This window comes from Aotus nancymaae, unplaced genomic scaffold (assembly GCF_030222135.1).
Source record: "Aotus nancymaae isolate 86718 unplaced genomic scaffold, 86718_ANA_hifiasm-v0.15.2.pri h1tg000058l, whole genome shotgun sequence".
NCBI classification, from domain to species: Eukaryota; Metazoa; Chordata; class Mammalia; order Primates; family Aotidae; genus Aotus; species Aotus nancymaae.
In genome coordinates, this window is record NW_026988472.1 from 43,443,905 (window position 1) to 43,460,755 (window position 16,851).

Below are 16,851 nucleotides of genomic sequence, written 5' to 3' on the forward strand. Positions count from 1 at the left end.
CTGAACATGCCTTTCCTCTGTGCGTGACTGCTCAAACGTCACACCCTCTGTGAATCCTTTCCTGGATTTCCCCTCCTCCCCTTTCTGTGCTGATTTTATAGTTTTCACATACTTTTATCCTTCCATATTTAACACAGTTTTATAATGATTTGTTTTCATATCTGTGTGATAGATTTGAGCCCTTGAGGAGAGGGAGTCTGCCATTTATTTGTCTTTCATCATTATGTTTCTAGCTTCTAGCACAATGTCTGTCATTTAATAGGAATTCAGTAAATACTCAATAGATAGGAGATTGAATGAATGAATTTAGACGCCTGGGTTTTTTTCCCTACCTTGTATTCTATTCCCCACAACCTCTCCAAAGATTTCAGCATCATCAAGGCATATTATCCTGTGTCTTCCTTCTCAAGATTTAAATTATAGTGATCATCAAATCTGTGTTGATATGATAACAATGGTTAAGAAGTTTGAATGTGTTATTTCCTCTAAGCAATACAGTTATATATTAATCATAATCTCCCAGAGAAAGCCTCCTTAGAGCAGAATTTCCATAAAACGAATGTCAGGAACCTCTGCAGGTTGGATGAGGACGTATACTGAGTGAACAAGTCTGTCAACTGCTCTGAAGACACTGTCAATGCCATATAAAAGCTGGCCTTGTTTATCTAGCAGATCATGGGAGTGAGACAGTCCATTGCCTCTCTGTCCCTACAATATATGAAGAAAAGGCAAGAAACACACATTGCCTCCTGGTAGATTAGGGGAGGACTTCTTGTACATTTTTAGCAAAACCTGAGTTCAGACCCAGCAATTAGACAAAAGGGTCAGCAAACTATGGTCCATGGGCTACATCTGCCCACTGCGTGTTTTTGTAAATGAAGTTTTATTGGGGCACAGCCATACCTATTCATTTTTGTACTATCGATGTCAGTTAGTAGGCATTCAATAAATACTTAATAGATAGGTAATAGATAGGCTGCTTTTGCACTTTGATGAAAGAGTTGAGTAGTTGAGACTGACACTGTTTGACTCACAAAATCTGAAATACATACTATCTAGCCCTTCCTAGAAAAATATTTGCCAACCCCTAGAAAACTTTAAAGAATGATGATTTTGGACTTGAAATTTGTATAATCTTCTGTTTATTGTCAATAGGTGCTGCTAACTTTTAGAAAAGACTTAGAATCCTCAAATAAGTATACAGCCTTATATGCTGCTTAGACACACCAAAGCTATAAGATTTGTCAATTCTTTATATCAGATGGGTTCAGTTCTTGACATCAGCTAACGTTATAAAAATAACTACAAAAACAGTTGTGATAGAACCAAATCTAAGACTCTTTTTAATAAAAAAGGTCACCATTGCTGGTGAGAAACCCGTACTGAATGGATGAGATGCCATTGCATTTCTCTGAAGTTTGGTCTTTAATCAATAATCATACACAATCCCAGCCGAGAAACTCATCTTACAGTCCTTGGGGATTGAACACTGTGAAAATAAGCTTCTACTCTTCGGATGTACTTGGATTTTGTTTTAAATTAAGAACTACAGAAATACATGCCATTTCTAGTGGTAGAGGAAAATGTCACACGGAACTTTCTGAATGTCTCTTTCTGCCCTAGGTCCATTTGTGATGAACACCAGTGAAGAGATTTCTCAGGCCATTCTTGATTTCAGAAATGCAAAAAATGGGTTTGAAAGGGCCAAAACATGGAAATCAAAGATTGGAAACTAGTAGCGAGCAGAAGAATAGGTCTCGATGTGTCCTAGAATTTTGCCATTTGTGGCATCGAGCCATTCGAGGCATTCCATTTCTAAAGCTGATTTAGCCAGTGCTTCTAAAGAATTCCACACTAGAGTGATAATGTGGTTGTTGTGACAATAAATGTAGGATATTTCCTGGCACATGCAAATAAACCTAATCATTGTTTCTTTAAAAATCAGTGTCTTCATTTGTACCTAAGTTACTGAGCTTCTGTTTAAAAAGTCATTTGGTGTATGTTTGCCTTTTTTTTGCATGTATGGATGGATGTTTTTATTATTTTTTGAGCATGTGCGGGTTTTTAAAATCATATTTGATTGCTTTCTGTGTGTCATTGGCAGCAGATGCATGAGCATCCTTCTTAAGCAATCGTACTGAGATACAAAGGTCAAGACTATGTGCTGGGTTTCATGTTACAGGTTATCTGCTTTAAAATAACCGCAGGCCTGAACATTTGAGTTAGTTCTTAAAACTGCCCTGCTATTGGTAGGGACGCAGCAGGATTACAGCCAAGGCTTCTCTGCATTTTCTGCCAAAATCTGTGTCAGATTTAAGACACATGCTTCTACAAGCTTCCATGAAGGTTGTGAAAAAAAGTTTCAATCCAGAGTTGGGTTCCAGCTTTCTGTAGCTGTAAGCATTGGTGGCCACACCACTTCCTTACAAAGCAACTAGAACCTGGGGCATACGGTGGAGAGATTTTTTTTTGATTTTCTGGACATGAAATGAATTTAAAGTGCTTTCTAATTTCAGGTGGAAGACATGTCCACCTTCTGATTATTTTTGGAGCATGAGAACATATAGCATTTTTTTTATCTCTCCTCATCCGTAAGATTGTGCAAAAAAATTGTACCTTGCCTAATTGAAATCATTTCATTGGATTTTGATTACAACTGATTATTTGGTTTTCTATGTGAAGTTTGGGGGTTTCAAACTTTCTTTCTGGAGAATGCCTTTTGAAACAATTTTCTCTAGCTGCCTGATGTCAACTGCTTAGTAATCAGTGGATATTGAAATATTTAAAATGTACAGAGAGTGGGTAGTGGTGAATATTTTCATGATGTTGTACATCCAGCTGGTGCAGGGCTCCAGTAATGAACAAGGACCAGTGAAGGTAGGTAAGCTCAATTTTTAATGTGATGAAGTTCTTTTTATTGGCTCATACAGAGGACTTTCTTTGCCCTCACTATTTTTGAAACAATATAAAAATGCAGAACTATCCTGGTAGTGAACTGGACAGGATATAGCCTGCATTTGTTAGTGACTGTTCTTTTTATTAGTCTTACTAAACTTCTGGCCATGAGTATTTGAAAATGCTGGGGTGAGAGTTGGTTGTTTTTTGAAGTTATGGTAGAACACGAGCAGTCTGGAATCTTTTTGGGTAGAAAATTTTCTCCTAGGTTGCATACGCAGATGGCACAGTGGTTTTTTAATGAAACATTGATTTGTTTTTATAACTGATAACTTTGTGGGCCATTTATTTTCAGGTCTTTGTGAGCAGCAGAGGTTAGTTGTTTGATAAGTTGAAAATTGCAGTGCTTTCTATGGACAGTTTCTATCTGTTTTTGCAAATTACCAATTGCCGCCATCCAGAAAAGTGTTTTCTCACAGAGTGTTTGGTTTTTTTGCTTCTTGAAAAGTGTAAAATTCAACACTAATCAAATCTTTGGTTCTATGAACAAGCATCAAATAGAGCTTAATGAATTGAGAGTAATGCAAAAAAATTAACCGAATGTTACTGACTGCTGGAACAATATTTGGCCCAACTTTATGCATTTCATAGATGATATATATTTTCAGCTTCTATTTTGAAAATGATTTGGATGTCATTGTTTTGGCTGAGGTGATGCTAAATCATTATTGATTTAGGAATTTCTGGCCTTGAAAAGACAGTTAAATGTGCATTTGAGTTTTTGTAGCTGTTGTTTAGGACATGCATTTTCAACAGGGGTGATATCGCCCCCAGCAGGGGAAAATTGGTTCATGGAGGGATGAAAAAAGTTTTACTCTTTACTCTTGATACATAACGCACAGACATACGTACGGTACATATGGTATGTATTTTAAAATACAGTATGTATTTTAATATATCCGTATTAAAATTTTGTAGGGGAAAAATGTCTTAAAAGGCTCCTGGCTGGCGCTGGTGGCGAGGGTGGGGGTTGATATTAAAAAATGGTGAACACTGAGCTGGGGGTGAGTAGAAAGTCACCTTGTCTGGCAGCCAGCACTTTTCTAACTTTTCAAATTCCAAATGTACATGGGCGAAATCACAGTCTTCAGCTCCGTTTTACTGCCACCAGCCTTGATATTGGACCGCAAGTCCAGATTATAGGTAATAGGGAATCTGGTTGTAAGCGTAGGTAACAGACTAAAGCAGTCTGCTTTGTTTGAAGTAAAACTTTTCAGACTATCCAGCTTTTTTGTAAGTTCATAAAATGGGACTCCTTTAGATGTGCTGGACTCCTCAAGCTTTAAAATGTTTCCATTTTCCTTGTAAAACGTCACTTTATCTGATGGTGTAATAAAGGAGACTTTGAATTGTTGGACATAAGTCATATTCTTTAGGTTGCTTAGCTCTTTTAAAGAACACAAGTGCCAAGAATGTCTCAGGTGTCCTGGGTACTGTGAAGTTTTAAATGCTTCGAATGTACTGTTAATATATGAGTTTGTTACGAAGCAACAAAGGAGAGCAGCTGAATTTACATGTGACAGAAAACAAGTCTCATACATGGAGGGTGAAGCAGTATATACTTACTAATATGCTTAGCAATTTTTTCATTCTATATTTACTAACACGATTAGCAGTTTTTTTTCAGAATATATCAGAACTTCCTTTACAAAGAATTTCCTTTAAAAAGTGAACCTACATATACTGAACTTATATCCGCCCAGCCCCTCACTCAAATTATTTCTGATATGAAGGAAAGGATTGCCTACAGTTAAACAGAAGTTTTGGCATACATGTGACTGGGTGGTAAGGGATAATGAGATATATAATATTGGTTATACTTTTCTTTATTCCCTAACTTAAAAAAAAAGAAAATCTAAGAGGAAATCATGTTTCTAAATGTTAAAGTTCTTCTTGTTAAAATTAAAATTTAGTATGAAAACATATTCATGATGGTAATGGTTTAGGGTGGTGGTATTTGAATTTTTTTTTTTGCTTTGTGAAATAAGATATTTTATTTATTATAAGAAATTTCTACGGTCTTCCACAGTACTTGGTCCATGTGTAAGTTCTTCTCCTCCGCCTCTCCTCTTCTAACCACCTCTTTCCCAGAATGGTTGGTGATGCCAATTTTGTCCCCTAGGTTGCCCTCCAGCCACCCCCCAGCCCAGTTTTCACTTTCTAGCTTTGAACATTGTTCTCTTTTCCAGCTTAGATTAGCATTGCCTCTGAGATAGTTCTATGTGTCTGTGAACAATTTTTTTCTGTAGCAATCATGAAACAGCTGCTAGTACACTGGACAGTTGTGCTTAATGCCATTTGGGTGTAAGGCCTGCTAATTTCATTAGTCTTGCCACTTTGTGCTTGCAAGGATAGCTGTTTGGAGACAGCAGTGCATGGAACATGTGAACTGAGACAAATCTGTTTGAAAATCTCAATTTGAGATTTCAAATCTACTACGCATACTATTTAGCCATTAAGTTTCTCAGTCTAAGAAGAATACATTTTCCTCTAGAAATAAGGTTAACCCAGTACCTATGCATGGTTCATTAATATAATCAGATTACCGACTAGATGTGGCATTTATTTCTATTTCTATTTTCTCCAGCTTTTTAATATAGCTCGGACAGTTATATACAGTTGCATAAGATGTGCACTGTACAACTCTAGGTGCTCCATGCATATCGACACATCTGTATGTGACAACCCTAAGTGCAATGTGGTAGACACTCTGGACATTTGGTAAATAAGTATCTACAGCCTCACTGTCCTCCCATTCACATTGGCCTTCTGGCCAGCACTATTTCTTGTTTATTTAATAAACTATTCTTGTTTCCAGAAATTTTGTGAGTCTTCTGAAGATGCTGGCGGAAGCCAGCCTTCATAAATCTTTTCAATGTCACTGATGAAGACATGTCACTATTGCAACAAAGGAATACCAGATCATGGTAGGCTTTCACAACTGTTTTTCTGACAGAATTTGTTTCTTTCTGCTTTATCTTCCCTGTATACTGCTATATTTTTTAATCCACTCTTTTTCCTTTTCTTTTTTTTTTTTTTTTTTGATGGTGTCTCACTCTGTCACCACGCTGGAGTGCAGTGGCCTGATCTCTGCAATCTCTGCCTTCCGGGTTCAAGTGATTCCCATGCCTCAGCCTCCTGAGTAGCTGGAACTACAGGTGTGCACCACCATGCCTGGCTAACTTTTTGTATTTTAGTAAAGACAGGGTTTCACCATGTTGGCCAGGATGGTCTCAATCTGCTGACCTTGTGATCCGCCCACCTCAGCCTTACAAAGTGCTGGGATTGCAGTCGTGGGCCACCGCGCCTGGCCTATTGACCCTTTTTTCTTAATAACACTGGTAGAAGAATATTGCTGGGTGATGGAGTCATTCACATTCTGTGTAAGACTAGAATCAGTCCAAGGTCTACAGGAACGTGGGATATTTCTAACTTACATGAGAAGCCACATGACTCACAAGACTTCTTTACCTTTGTGTCCCTTGCCTTCTCCCGAAGTTGTCTCTACAGTGAATTGAATAACAAGGACTGAGGTGTATTTTCCCTATTTAATTCCAGAAAGCAGTCCCACTCCTACTCCCTGCCCTATATGCAGATCCAAAGTCATATACAGGAAAGTCCATTGACTTTGATGCTGGTCAAATGGCCCAACAAGCTCTTGTCCACTTTTCTGTCAGGCACAGTCCTTGGCACAAAAGATGTCTGAAATACTTTCCATTAATTTCTTCTTTATGACCTTGTAGATAAATGTGTTGAATTATATGCTTCTATACACATCTGTTTTAACCCAGTTACTCACTTGTAACTGGTGACCGAAACTTTTATATCACTATAGCATATTATTGGTACCCAGGATACAATAGAACCTTCAATATCTTACATCTTCAATATAGTACTTCCTTGTATGACTTATTTCTTAACATAAAAATCCTGTTTTAGACCTGTGGATAAATGTTTACTATAAATACCAAAGACAGTTTCTGACATGAGAATATAGTATTTGCATACACACATCATTCCATGTAGAACTTGAGGTAATAGGATCTGGGACTCCCAGATACATTTATAATTTCCACAGTTGGATGGAGGTGCTACAGAAATAGGCACACAAATGACAGTAAAATTGTTTCTGAGCACATTTCTAGGCTCAACTTTTTCCTACAACTTAGGATGAGCAGAGAGTGAAAACTGTATATAATTGGACATGTGACTGAGATGAGACAGAGATGAGATGGAAACATTTCTTCTTCCCTTGCTTTTCTGGTGGTAAGTTCACTTTTATGTCTCCATTGCCACTAGTTCTCAAAGTCCCTATCAAGATATTAGGGCATTTGACAGCAAAGAAACCCTGAGCCCCAACCCCCACCCTGCTACTGCATCATGAAAGCCTTAGCTGGTTGTGATGTCCTAGATCATAAAGAGTCTCCCTTGTCTCTCATTAGAACTTTCCAATATTCGAGAATTCATTCATTTATCTTTTCAACAGGTATTTATTGAACACCTATATCTCTAGGCACTGATCTAGGGGCTGTGAATGCAACAGGAAATAAGATCATGTTTCAATTCTCTTGGAATTTGTATTCCATGTGTGGTGGGTAGAGGCAGACAATATGCAAATCTGTAACATGTCAGGTGTGATCAATGCTACAAAGGCAATCAAGTAGGGGGAGCGGATACCGTGCTGGGTGAATCAGAGGAGACCTTTCTGATTCAGTTACGTCTGTGCAGAGTCCTGAAGGAAATGAGAAAGACAGAGGCAACCATCAGTGCAGTGACCGTGATGGGGGCACAAGTTGGCTTTGATGTCTGGGTATTAGCCAGGGGACTGGTGTAGCTGGAGGTGGGCTGAGTGAAGGCCAGAAGTATAGTTGTTGAGGTTGGAGAAGTAGCCAGGGAAGATCATGTAGGGTGTAACCTGTTCCCATAAAACTTTATGGACACTAAAAATTGAATTTTATGTAATTTTCCTGCATCATGAAATTTTTTAAAAAATTTGTTTCAACCATTGGAAAATGTAAAAAATTGTTCTTAGCTAACAGGCCATACAAAAACAGGCTGCAGGTTGGATTTGGCCCATGGGTCATAGTTTAGCAATTGTGTTATATATAAATCATTACACTATTTTATCTTCATCATGGTACACATCCATACCTGACATGTTTTGTTTGCCTGTGAATACATTCATTGCTTTATCACCATCTACTAGAATACAAGCTTTTTGAGGAAAGAAACTCTTAATTGTCTTGTTTACTGCAGCATCCCAATCACCAGTGAAAAGCCTATAATAGAGTAGATACTAAAAACAATATTTGTTGACTGATGTACTAGGCCTCAGGATTTTTAGATATCCAGGATCAGGATATGAACTACTGCATTAAATCATCTCCAACATCTACTCTCATGATGGCTTGTCTGACTTCATGATTAAAAAAAAAATTCTAAAGCATTTTTTAAAGCAGTATATTCACCCTGTGCTGTTTTCCTGTGGGCAATAGGTCTGGATGTAGCAAAGACTCCTCCAATGTCCTTCCAGGCACAAGCCATCTTATAAGGTGTTCCCTTTTAGGAGCCACAGGTATAGAAGGAAGTAATCTGAGCCTGTTATTCTAGCCTGTTGGTAACTGAAAGAGAGATGAACAAAGCAGCATCTGGCTGCACAGAGGTCTGGACAAACTTGGACATCTTGATGTTTTCCTTCATCCCTGAGATCCTTAGAAATGCTACCTATGCTTTCATCTTTTGCTAGGTGGTTTGTAAAGTCATGGTAAATTATGGCAAAGTACTATGGTCAGATACTTTATCAGTCAGGCTACGCCAGGATATGCTGTTTAAACAAACACTCCCAAAATCTTGGTGGCTCATAAACAGCAGAGGCTTTATTGCTTATACCAGCCTGGTTCATCTGGGGTCAATTCCACATGAGGATGAAGCTGGCCGAGTATCCAATCTTGAATGTTAGGAATCACTGTGACAGAGGGAGGGAGAGCCCCAGAGAGCCTCAATCTGGCACTTAAATTCTCTGGCCCAGAAGTGACACATATTACTTCTAGTTGCAGCCCCTTGACCCACTGCTTCATTTAACCAGAAAGGGCCAGGAAGTGCAATCCCACCATGTGCTCAGAAGGCAGAGAGATGGAAATTTTTGACAAACAGTATAAATGACTATGACACACAACTTTGCTGACTTCTAAGTGCTTCTGAACAACTTTGACTGTAGAATGTAAAAACATTCCCAATCTTACCTCAGTGCTGGAAAATGAATTGTATTGAGACAACTTGGGAGGAGTAGAAGGAGATGGAATAAAAAGAAAAAAATTCACTGATTTTCATCATGCCACCTTTGATGCATGGAAGAAGGTATACTTTGCTTAGAAAATCACATTATCGCGTTCAGAACAACTTTAGTGAAGATGGGAAACAACCATGGCTGGTCAAGGGATAAAGCGGGCTGAAGAGAGACAGGTTTATTTATTTATTTATTATTCATTTATTTATTTATCTATTTACTTTTGAGACGGAGTTTCGCTCTTGTTACCCAGGCTGGAGTGCAATGGTGTGATCTCGGCTCACCGCAACCTCCGCCTCCTGGGTTCAGGCAATTCTCCTGCCTCAGCCTCTGAGTAGCTGGGATTACAGGCACGCGCCACCATGCCCAGCTAATTTTCTGTATTTTGAGTAGGGACAGGGTTTCACCATGTTGACCAGGATGGTCTCGATCTCTTGACCTCGTGATCCACCCGCCTCGGCCTCCCAAAGTGCTGGGATTACAGGCGTGAGCCACCGCGCCTGGCTGAGACAGGTTTATTTCTCAGGAGGCATCTCCTCCCTGGGAAAAGGAAAGACACATTCAGCTCAGTAAATATTTGTGAAATGCCTACCATGTGCCAGGCATATGAGTGGAAATGATGTTTTTATAAAATAAAGATGTCTTAAGTATTTGCATGTGTTACCAACAGGGAGTTCAATTTGGCCAGTGGGAAGGATAATTTTATGCCTGAAACTTTAGTAATGTAAATTTTTATGCTGATTCTCTTTTTGTCATTCACTGAGTATTCCTAAGTAACTATGACACTCACATGTTGGAGATAAGTATTGCTTTCCTGAAATCTAGGTTTGGCTAACATTGCTTCTGGGAAGAGAAAATGACATGTGTTGGATGTCCCTATAGCAAATTTTTGCTGTTGCTTACTGTTCTATTATGGAGAGTGTTAGAAACAGTGTAATTTTGATTGAATGAATATGCTAAAATCACCCTAGTTAAGAAACTGCACAAAAAGAACAGAGTGGAATGAAAAAGTGAAAACAACTTTGCAATGATGTACTTGATTTATAACTACATTGTCACAGCAAGACTGAGGATGATTGGGCATCTTAGAGAGTGCAGAGGATGTTGATAAGAGGAAGAGGAGATCAGTGGATGTTGATATGGGACACTAGATCCTTAGGAAGAAATGTGAAAGAGGGTATGCTGGGCTGACTGCCTCTGGCACAGCAGGGCTGCTTTGTAGATGGGACAATAAAGTTTTGCATAAGGATCCTTTTCCCATCCAATGGATTATGGTATACTTTGGCTGGAATAGTGCTGTAGCAGTTAGCCATTGCTACAATAATGCTGTGTAACAAAGCAGTCCAAATTTCAGTGGCTTAAAGCATCACTACCTTATTCTTATGTCTGAGTCAGATGGAAGTCAGAGGATTCAGGTTCAAGGCATAGGTTGGGTGCAGGTTAACCCCAAATGTTTTTCATCCTTCTTTGATCAGTGGGCTAGCAGGAGCATGTGCTTGCACTGACGGTGGAAATAGAAAACAGCCCAATCATAGGTGAGTTTCAAGCCTCTGCTTGCATCATGTCTTACAATGTCCCATTGGTCAAAGCAGATCATATGACCCAACATCAGTAGGGCTGGGAAATATATCCCTCCCTCAGAGAGTTGGGAGTGGAAATGAAATTGTTTTTAACAATAGCCTAATCACCATAAAGGTTTTGGGTGGTGTTCTTAGACGTTGGGCTCTTGATCTTAGAGATCAGTGATAGACAGACTGTAACAGACCTCAGGAACATTATTCAGAGCATACTTCTAGAGGGTCTGGGGTTGTCTTGCCATTCAAGCCCATCCCATGCCCATCTGCCCCCAGATATCCTAAGCACAGCTGTGTCAAGTGAGAACAGAGGCATTTGAGTACAGCACAGATTTCAAACACATAAAGGCAGGGCATGGACCATCTTCCCCATGATCTGGCTGGGAGAAAACCACGGTCAGTCTTCATCAAGTTGGAGGATGTGGAGGTCCCAGGCATTTTAGCCCCCTAGATCCTTAAAAAACCCAGACAGCCATGCAAACACACAGACTCTCACATAAATGCACATGCACACACACATACATTCACACACACACATACACTCACATAAATGCACATGCACACACACATACATTCACACACACACACACACACACACACACACACACTTTTTCCTGCATTTGTAGCTCCTTTCCTCAGTCTAAGTTTAATTAAACAACCTAGATTTTGTATATATTCATTTAAATATAGAATTGCATAAAGAAAAGAGCCACCAGAGCCACCAGTGGTAGCATAAGGCCTCTGAAATGAAAGACGAGCCCACCCCACCCTTAAATGGCCAGGTTTCTGGATTTCAGAGAACCAAGATCAGACCCTTGGCAGGTTCCATCTGAGTAACCACAGCAGCCATAGCTACAGCAATAATGATTAGCAAGTGTGTGTTCTCCCTGCCCTCGGTTAGTACCCCCCATACCATCAGGTGTCATCTGTTTTAGGTAAAGCCAGACCCTAATAACAAAGCACCAAAATGTAAAATGTGGGTTGTTTTTTTCTTTACACACCTCTAAAGACATGTAAAGCCTGAGCAGATACCTTAAAATTCACCTTCTACCTGAAAATACCTCCTAGAACCATTTTAAAAAGGAGATGCAGGCAGGGTGGAGAGAAAAAGTTTGTCTTTGATTTACCCTGGTAAAGTTGTCTTGTTTTTTAATTTTTGATGTTTATTTACTATGGTTGGAGTTGCCGTGTCTTACTCTTTTCAAGCTCACCTCTCTGGCTCCTAAGAAATATCAAGGGCCATAAAACAGACTTCTAAATCCCAACACATAGGACACACCTTGAGAAAGGGAAGAAATGAATCCAATATTTATTGTGTGCCTACTGTATACCTGACCCTTTCCTACACATGGCCTCATAGGATCTCTTCATCAGCTTAATGAGTTGTCTATTATTAACAATGCTGCTTTATAAATGAGGAAACCAAGTCTTAAGGAAGTTAAATATCATATCCTCAGTCAAATAGCTAAAAAAAAAAAAAAAAAAAAGTGCCTTGATTCAAAGACAGCTTTTTTTTTTTTTTAAACTTACTATAGAGTAAAATGGATTTCTCCCTTTTGGTGTGTAGTTCTATGAATTCTAACGCACGTATAGATTTATATAACCACAACCATGATTACGGTACAGAACTACTTCATCATCCCCCCCAAAATTCACTTACGTTATCCTTTTATAGTCAGACCCTCTTCCCAGCCTCCTAACCTCCCAACCTCTGGTGATCACTGATCTGTTCTCCTTCACTGTCATTTTTGATTTTAGGTTCATTGTCATTTTGGTTTTTTGGGAATGTCATATAAATGGAATTATACAGTATGTAACAGTTTGCGATTGGCTTCTTTTATTCATACTGCCTTTAAGATTCTACTAGTGTCTTAGTCGTTCATTCCTTTTTTTTTTTTTTTTGAGACAGAGTCTCCAACTGTTGCCCAGGCTGTAGTGCAATGGTGTGATCTTGGCTTACTGCAATCTCTGCCTCCTGAGTTCAAGCAATTCTCCTGCCTCACCCTCCTGAGTAGCTGGGAATGCAGGTGTCCACCACCACGTCCAGCTAATTTTTTTTGTATTTTTAGTAGAGATGGGGTTTCACTGTGTTGGCCAGGATGGTCTCGATCTCCCAACCTCATGATCTCCCTGCCTCGGCCTCCCAAACTGCTTGGATTATAGGCGTGAGCCATCGCACCCGGCCCAGTAGTTCATTCCTTTTTATTGCTGAGTAGTATTCCGTTGATTGCTGAACCATCCACCCATCAATTGACACCTAAGTTGTTTTTTGGCTGTTGTGAATAAAGCTACTATAAACATTCATGTACATGTATTCATGTGAACATAAGGCTTCATTTAAAATCCCCGGGAGTAGGACTGCTGTGTCATATGGTGAGCATATGTTTATAAGAAACTGCAAACACATTTTCCAGAGTGTTATACCATTCAAAGCCAGTTTTGAACAATTCAAATCTATGCTTTCTCCTCTCCAGTAAGCTGTTTCTCCAGATGACAGAGTGGTTTACAGGCAAAGCTTCATCTTGGGGAATGTTATTTCCACTTGAGAGCTATGGGAGGCAAATTTACAAACTTCAGCTGAGTCACAAATCTAACATGATCTGGGAAGATACCTCCACAGGTGGGGGAGGGAGAACATTTGCTGAGGAAGGCTGGGAGCAGAGAGAGACATTGCAGTTTGGACCCCAAACCAGGAAAAATTTAGTGGTTTTGGTTGAGCCTGAATCATCAGGTTAAACAGGAAATGCAAAATGCTCTTCCAGTGAAACAGAAGAAGCAGCTAAGAGGTAGCATGGAACTATTTGTATTGCAACCGAATCCACCTCCCCAAACCCACTGCAATGGGAAATTGCTGACTGCAGTGTCCCTGAACTCCAGGGGTAAGTAAGCAGAGAACCATGCCCCCAGGGGACACTTGTAAATCTTTAAGCAAATCTAGGGAAAGTTGTGTGAAATGTGTCCCTTCCATAACTTACCCTAAAGCTTCTGGGGATTCTAAATATACAAATCATATTCATCACACCCTTTTATCACCAAGCACCCTTTTATCACCAAGCTTCCTGAAGACAAATTGCCAACACAATTTGACAAAATAGCACCAATAGTTCTTCTTTCTTTCTTTTTTTTTTTTTTTTGAGACAGAGTCTTGCTCTGTTGCCCAGGCTGGAGTGCAGTGGTGCGACCTCAGCTCACCGCAACCATGGCCTCCCAGGTTCAAGTGATTCTCCTGCCTCAGCCTCCTGAGTAGCTGGGACTACAGGCGCGCACTGCCACGCCCAGCTAATTTTTTTGTATTTTTAGTAGAGACGGGGTTTCACCGTCTTATCCAGGATGGTCTCGATCTCCTGAGCTTGTGATCTGTCCGTCTCAGCCTCTCAAAGTGCTGGGATTACAGGTGTGAGCCACCGTGCCCAGCCTACCAATAGTTTTTTAAAGCCTTGGAAGGATAGTCTTAGACCCATAGCTCTCAAGAGGTCCAGGGATGAATTCAGCAAAGCTGGCCTCCTTTCCCATATATATGTAACAAGAGGATTGTTAATGTCATGGGATTGGAATGGCTCAAGAAAAACTTTTTGCAGCTCTTTGAGAAAAGTAGCCAGGGTCTCCACTTAAACCTTCTTTGCTGATGGCCTTACAGCTCAAAACCAAGATTGGAACCGGCTTTGTACTCCCAAACCAAGCACCTTCCACTTGGCATATATATTTATATTCTCATTTATATCTTCTTTCAAATACCTTTTAGGATTGCCTTTTGAAAGGATTATAATTTATACTTTTCTATTGAATTCAGTAGGCTAAAGCAGTACCTATTATCTTTAATTTTATTTTGTAAAATTAGTTGTTTTGGCTTTTTGGGAATTTGAGAGTCAAGATAGTCTGTCATTTAGGATGGCATCATATAAGGCAGCCAACTTCATCATGCTATTTAGCCTGAAAAACTATATTGATCTTCAACCTTAAAAAAGTACAGGTTGGGAGCTGACCTGCAAACAGTCAGGTATCTTGAGATAGGAAAAGGATTTACAAATGCAGGTCAGAAAGATACTCATACAAATATTTTGAACCCAAGGTATACATCAAGTAGATTTAAAGACTAATACTATTTCTGAACATGGATCAACCATTTGAGGACTAGTGGATTTATATGAAATTCAAGAGCTAACCTGGGTCTTGTAAGTTAAAATAAGCATTTCTCATGCCCTAAATTAGTAGTAGAGACAGTATAGAGGGTTCCTATATAACCCTCACCTATCTTCCTCTAAGGTTAATACCTGGAAAGTTTTTAAAAAGAATCCTGATGGTGACCAGGCACGGTGGCTCACGCCTGTAATCCCAGCACTTTTGGAGGCCAAGGCAGGTAGATCACGGGGTCAGGAGTTAGAGACCAGCCTGGCCAACATACTGAAACACCGTCTCTACTAAAAATACAAAAAATTAGCTGGGCGTGGTGGTGAGCGCCTGTAATCCCAGCTACTCGGGAGGCTGAGGCAAGAGAATTACTTGAACCGGGAGGCAGAGGTTGCAGTGAGCCGAGATTGCACCATTGCACTCCAGCCTGGGCAATAGTGTGAGACACTGTCTCAAACCAAAAAAAAAAAAAGAATCCTGATGGCAGAACCACAGCCCAGACCCACAAAATGAAAATCTCTGAGATTGGGATTCGAGCATCAGTATTTCTTTGAAACTTATTCCCAGGTAGATTCAAGAAGAAGCCAAGATTTTGAACCTCTGCTTTCTACCCTTCTCAACGTGCTGTCAGCCAACCAACAGTATTGCCATCACCTGGGAACTTGTTAGAAACCATTTTGTCAAACTCATTTCCTGGTATGACAATGACTCTGGCTACTGCAACAGGGTGGTGTACCTCATGGTCCACATGGCCTCCAAGGAGTAACACCCCAGGACCATCAGCCCCAGTGAGAGCATGAGAGAAAGAGAGAGGCCCTCAGCTGCTTGGGAATCACTGCCACATTCAGTCCCTGCCACACTGAGAATCTCCTCTCCTCACAATTTCCATGCAGACCCTCTGAAGAGGAAAGGGCCTAGGGAACCCACTTTGTCATGTACCACCAATAATGTTCCCTGTACTCAGCCAAAAAAAAAAAAAAGAAATGCAGCATCCTGTCTTGCCCCAAATCTACTGCATCAGAATCTGCATTTTAATGAAATCCTCAGGTATGCACATTAAGTTTTGAGAGGCAGTACTATATATAAAATATTCAACAGACCACACAAACGTGGGTCCAATTGCTATTTGTCAGATACATGTATATATTTATTATTTATAAATTCCTTCATCAGATATGTATTGTGTGCTTATTACTTAAAAAAGATGAATCAGACACATAGCCTACCCTCAAAGAGATCGCAGTCTAGGAAGGGAAATACAATGTGCTCATAAATAACATAGTCTAAGTTAGGGACTTCACGAAATGCTTGATGGAAGAAGTGGCATTTATTTTGGACCTGGAATGAGAACTGAAAGAAAATATTCAAAAGACAAGTGATGTAGTGATGTAGTTTGAATACATGAATAATCTCAGGGTTACTTTTTCTATAGCTTTTGGTGAATCAAATTGTTTATTAATTTATTCATACATTTAATAAATATTTATTCAGTTCTTACTATTACTATAAGACAGATACCAATACTGCTCAAGTGGCTTTTACAACCTAGTGGTGAAGACAAGTGGATAACAAGAATGACACAATTCATTGGTGTTAGTGGTAGTGTTGTGAAGGACAAGGATGGGGTGCTAGAAATCCATGTGACAGACAGACCAGACCTAGGCAGGGGTGGGAGTTATGGAGGAGGTTTCCCTGAGAAGGTAACATGTAAGCTAGAAAGATTTAGTTAGATGAAGAGTGAACAGCATTCCAGGCAAAGGAAACAGCATGGACTAAGGTCAAAGCAAGAAGAAATGAACGAAAGAGCAAGTTGATAAAATGGATGTCCAGTAATATTCCATTGTTCAACTATTCAACATTTTTCATTGGCTCCCAAATTGGGTCAAAGTAGCCTAGTCTTCAAACTGG

General features: G+C 39.7%; 2 protein-coding genes across 3 annotated transcripts in view; both read left to right on the forward strand.

The window, feature by feature from the left end:
- Positions 1-1,941, forward strand: part of PIR (pirin) — a 110,265-nt gene extending 108,324 nt beyond the window's left edge. The window contains exon 10 of the mRNA XM_012434732.2: positions 1,624-1,941. Coding sequence (XP_012290155.2) covers positions 1,624-1,736 — 113 coding nt within the window. The 3' untranslated portion in view covers positions 1,737-1,941. The remainder of the gene's footprint in view (positions 1-1,623) is intronic.
- Positions 1,942-2,096: 155 nt separating this feature from the next.
- Positions 2,097-16,851, forward strand: part of VEGFD (vascular endothelial growth factor D) — a 40,266-nt gene continuing 25,511 nt past the window's right edge. The window contains exon 1 of one of the 2 annotated variants that reach the window (XM_012434718.2): positions 2,097-2,877. In XM_012434718.2, coding sequence (XP_012290141.2) covers positions 2,788-2,877 — 90 coding nt within the window. In that variant the 5' untranslated portion in view covers positions 2,097-2,787. The remainder of the gene's footprint in view (positions 2,878-16,851) is intronic. The other variant, XM_012434708.2, reaches the window with a different exon arrangement.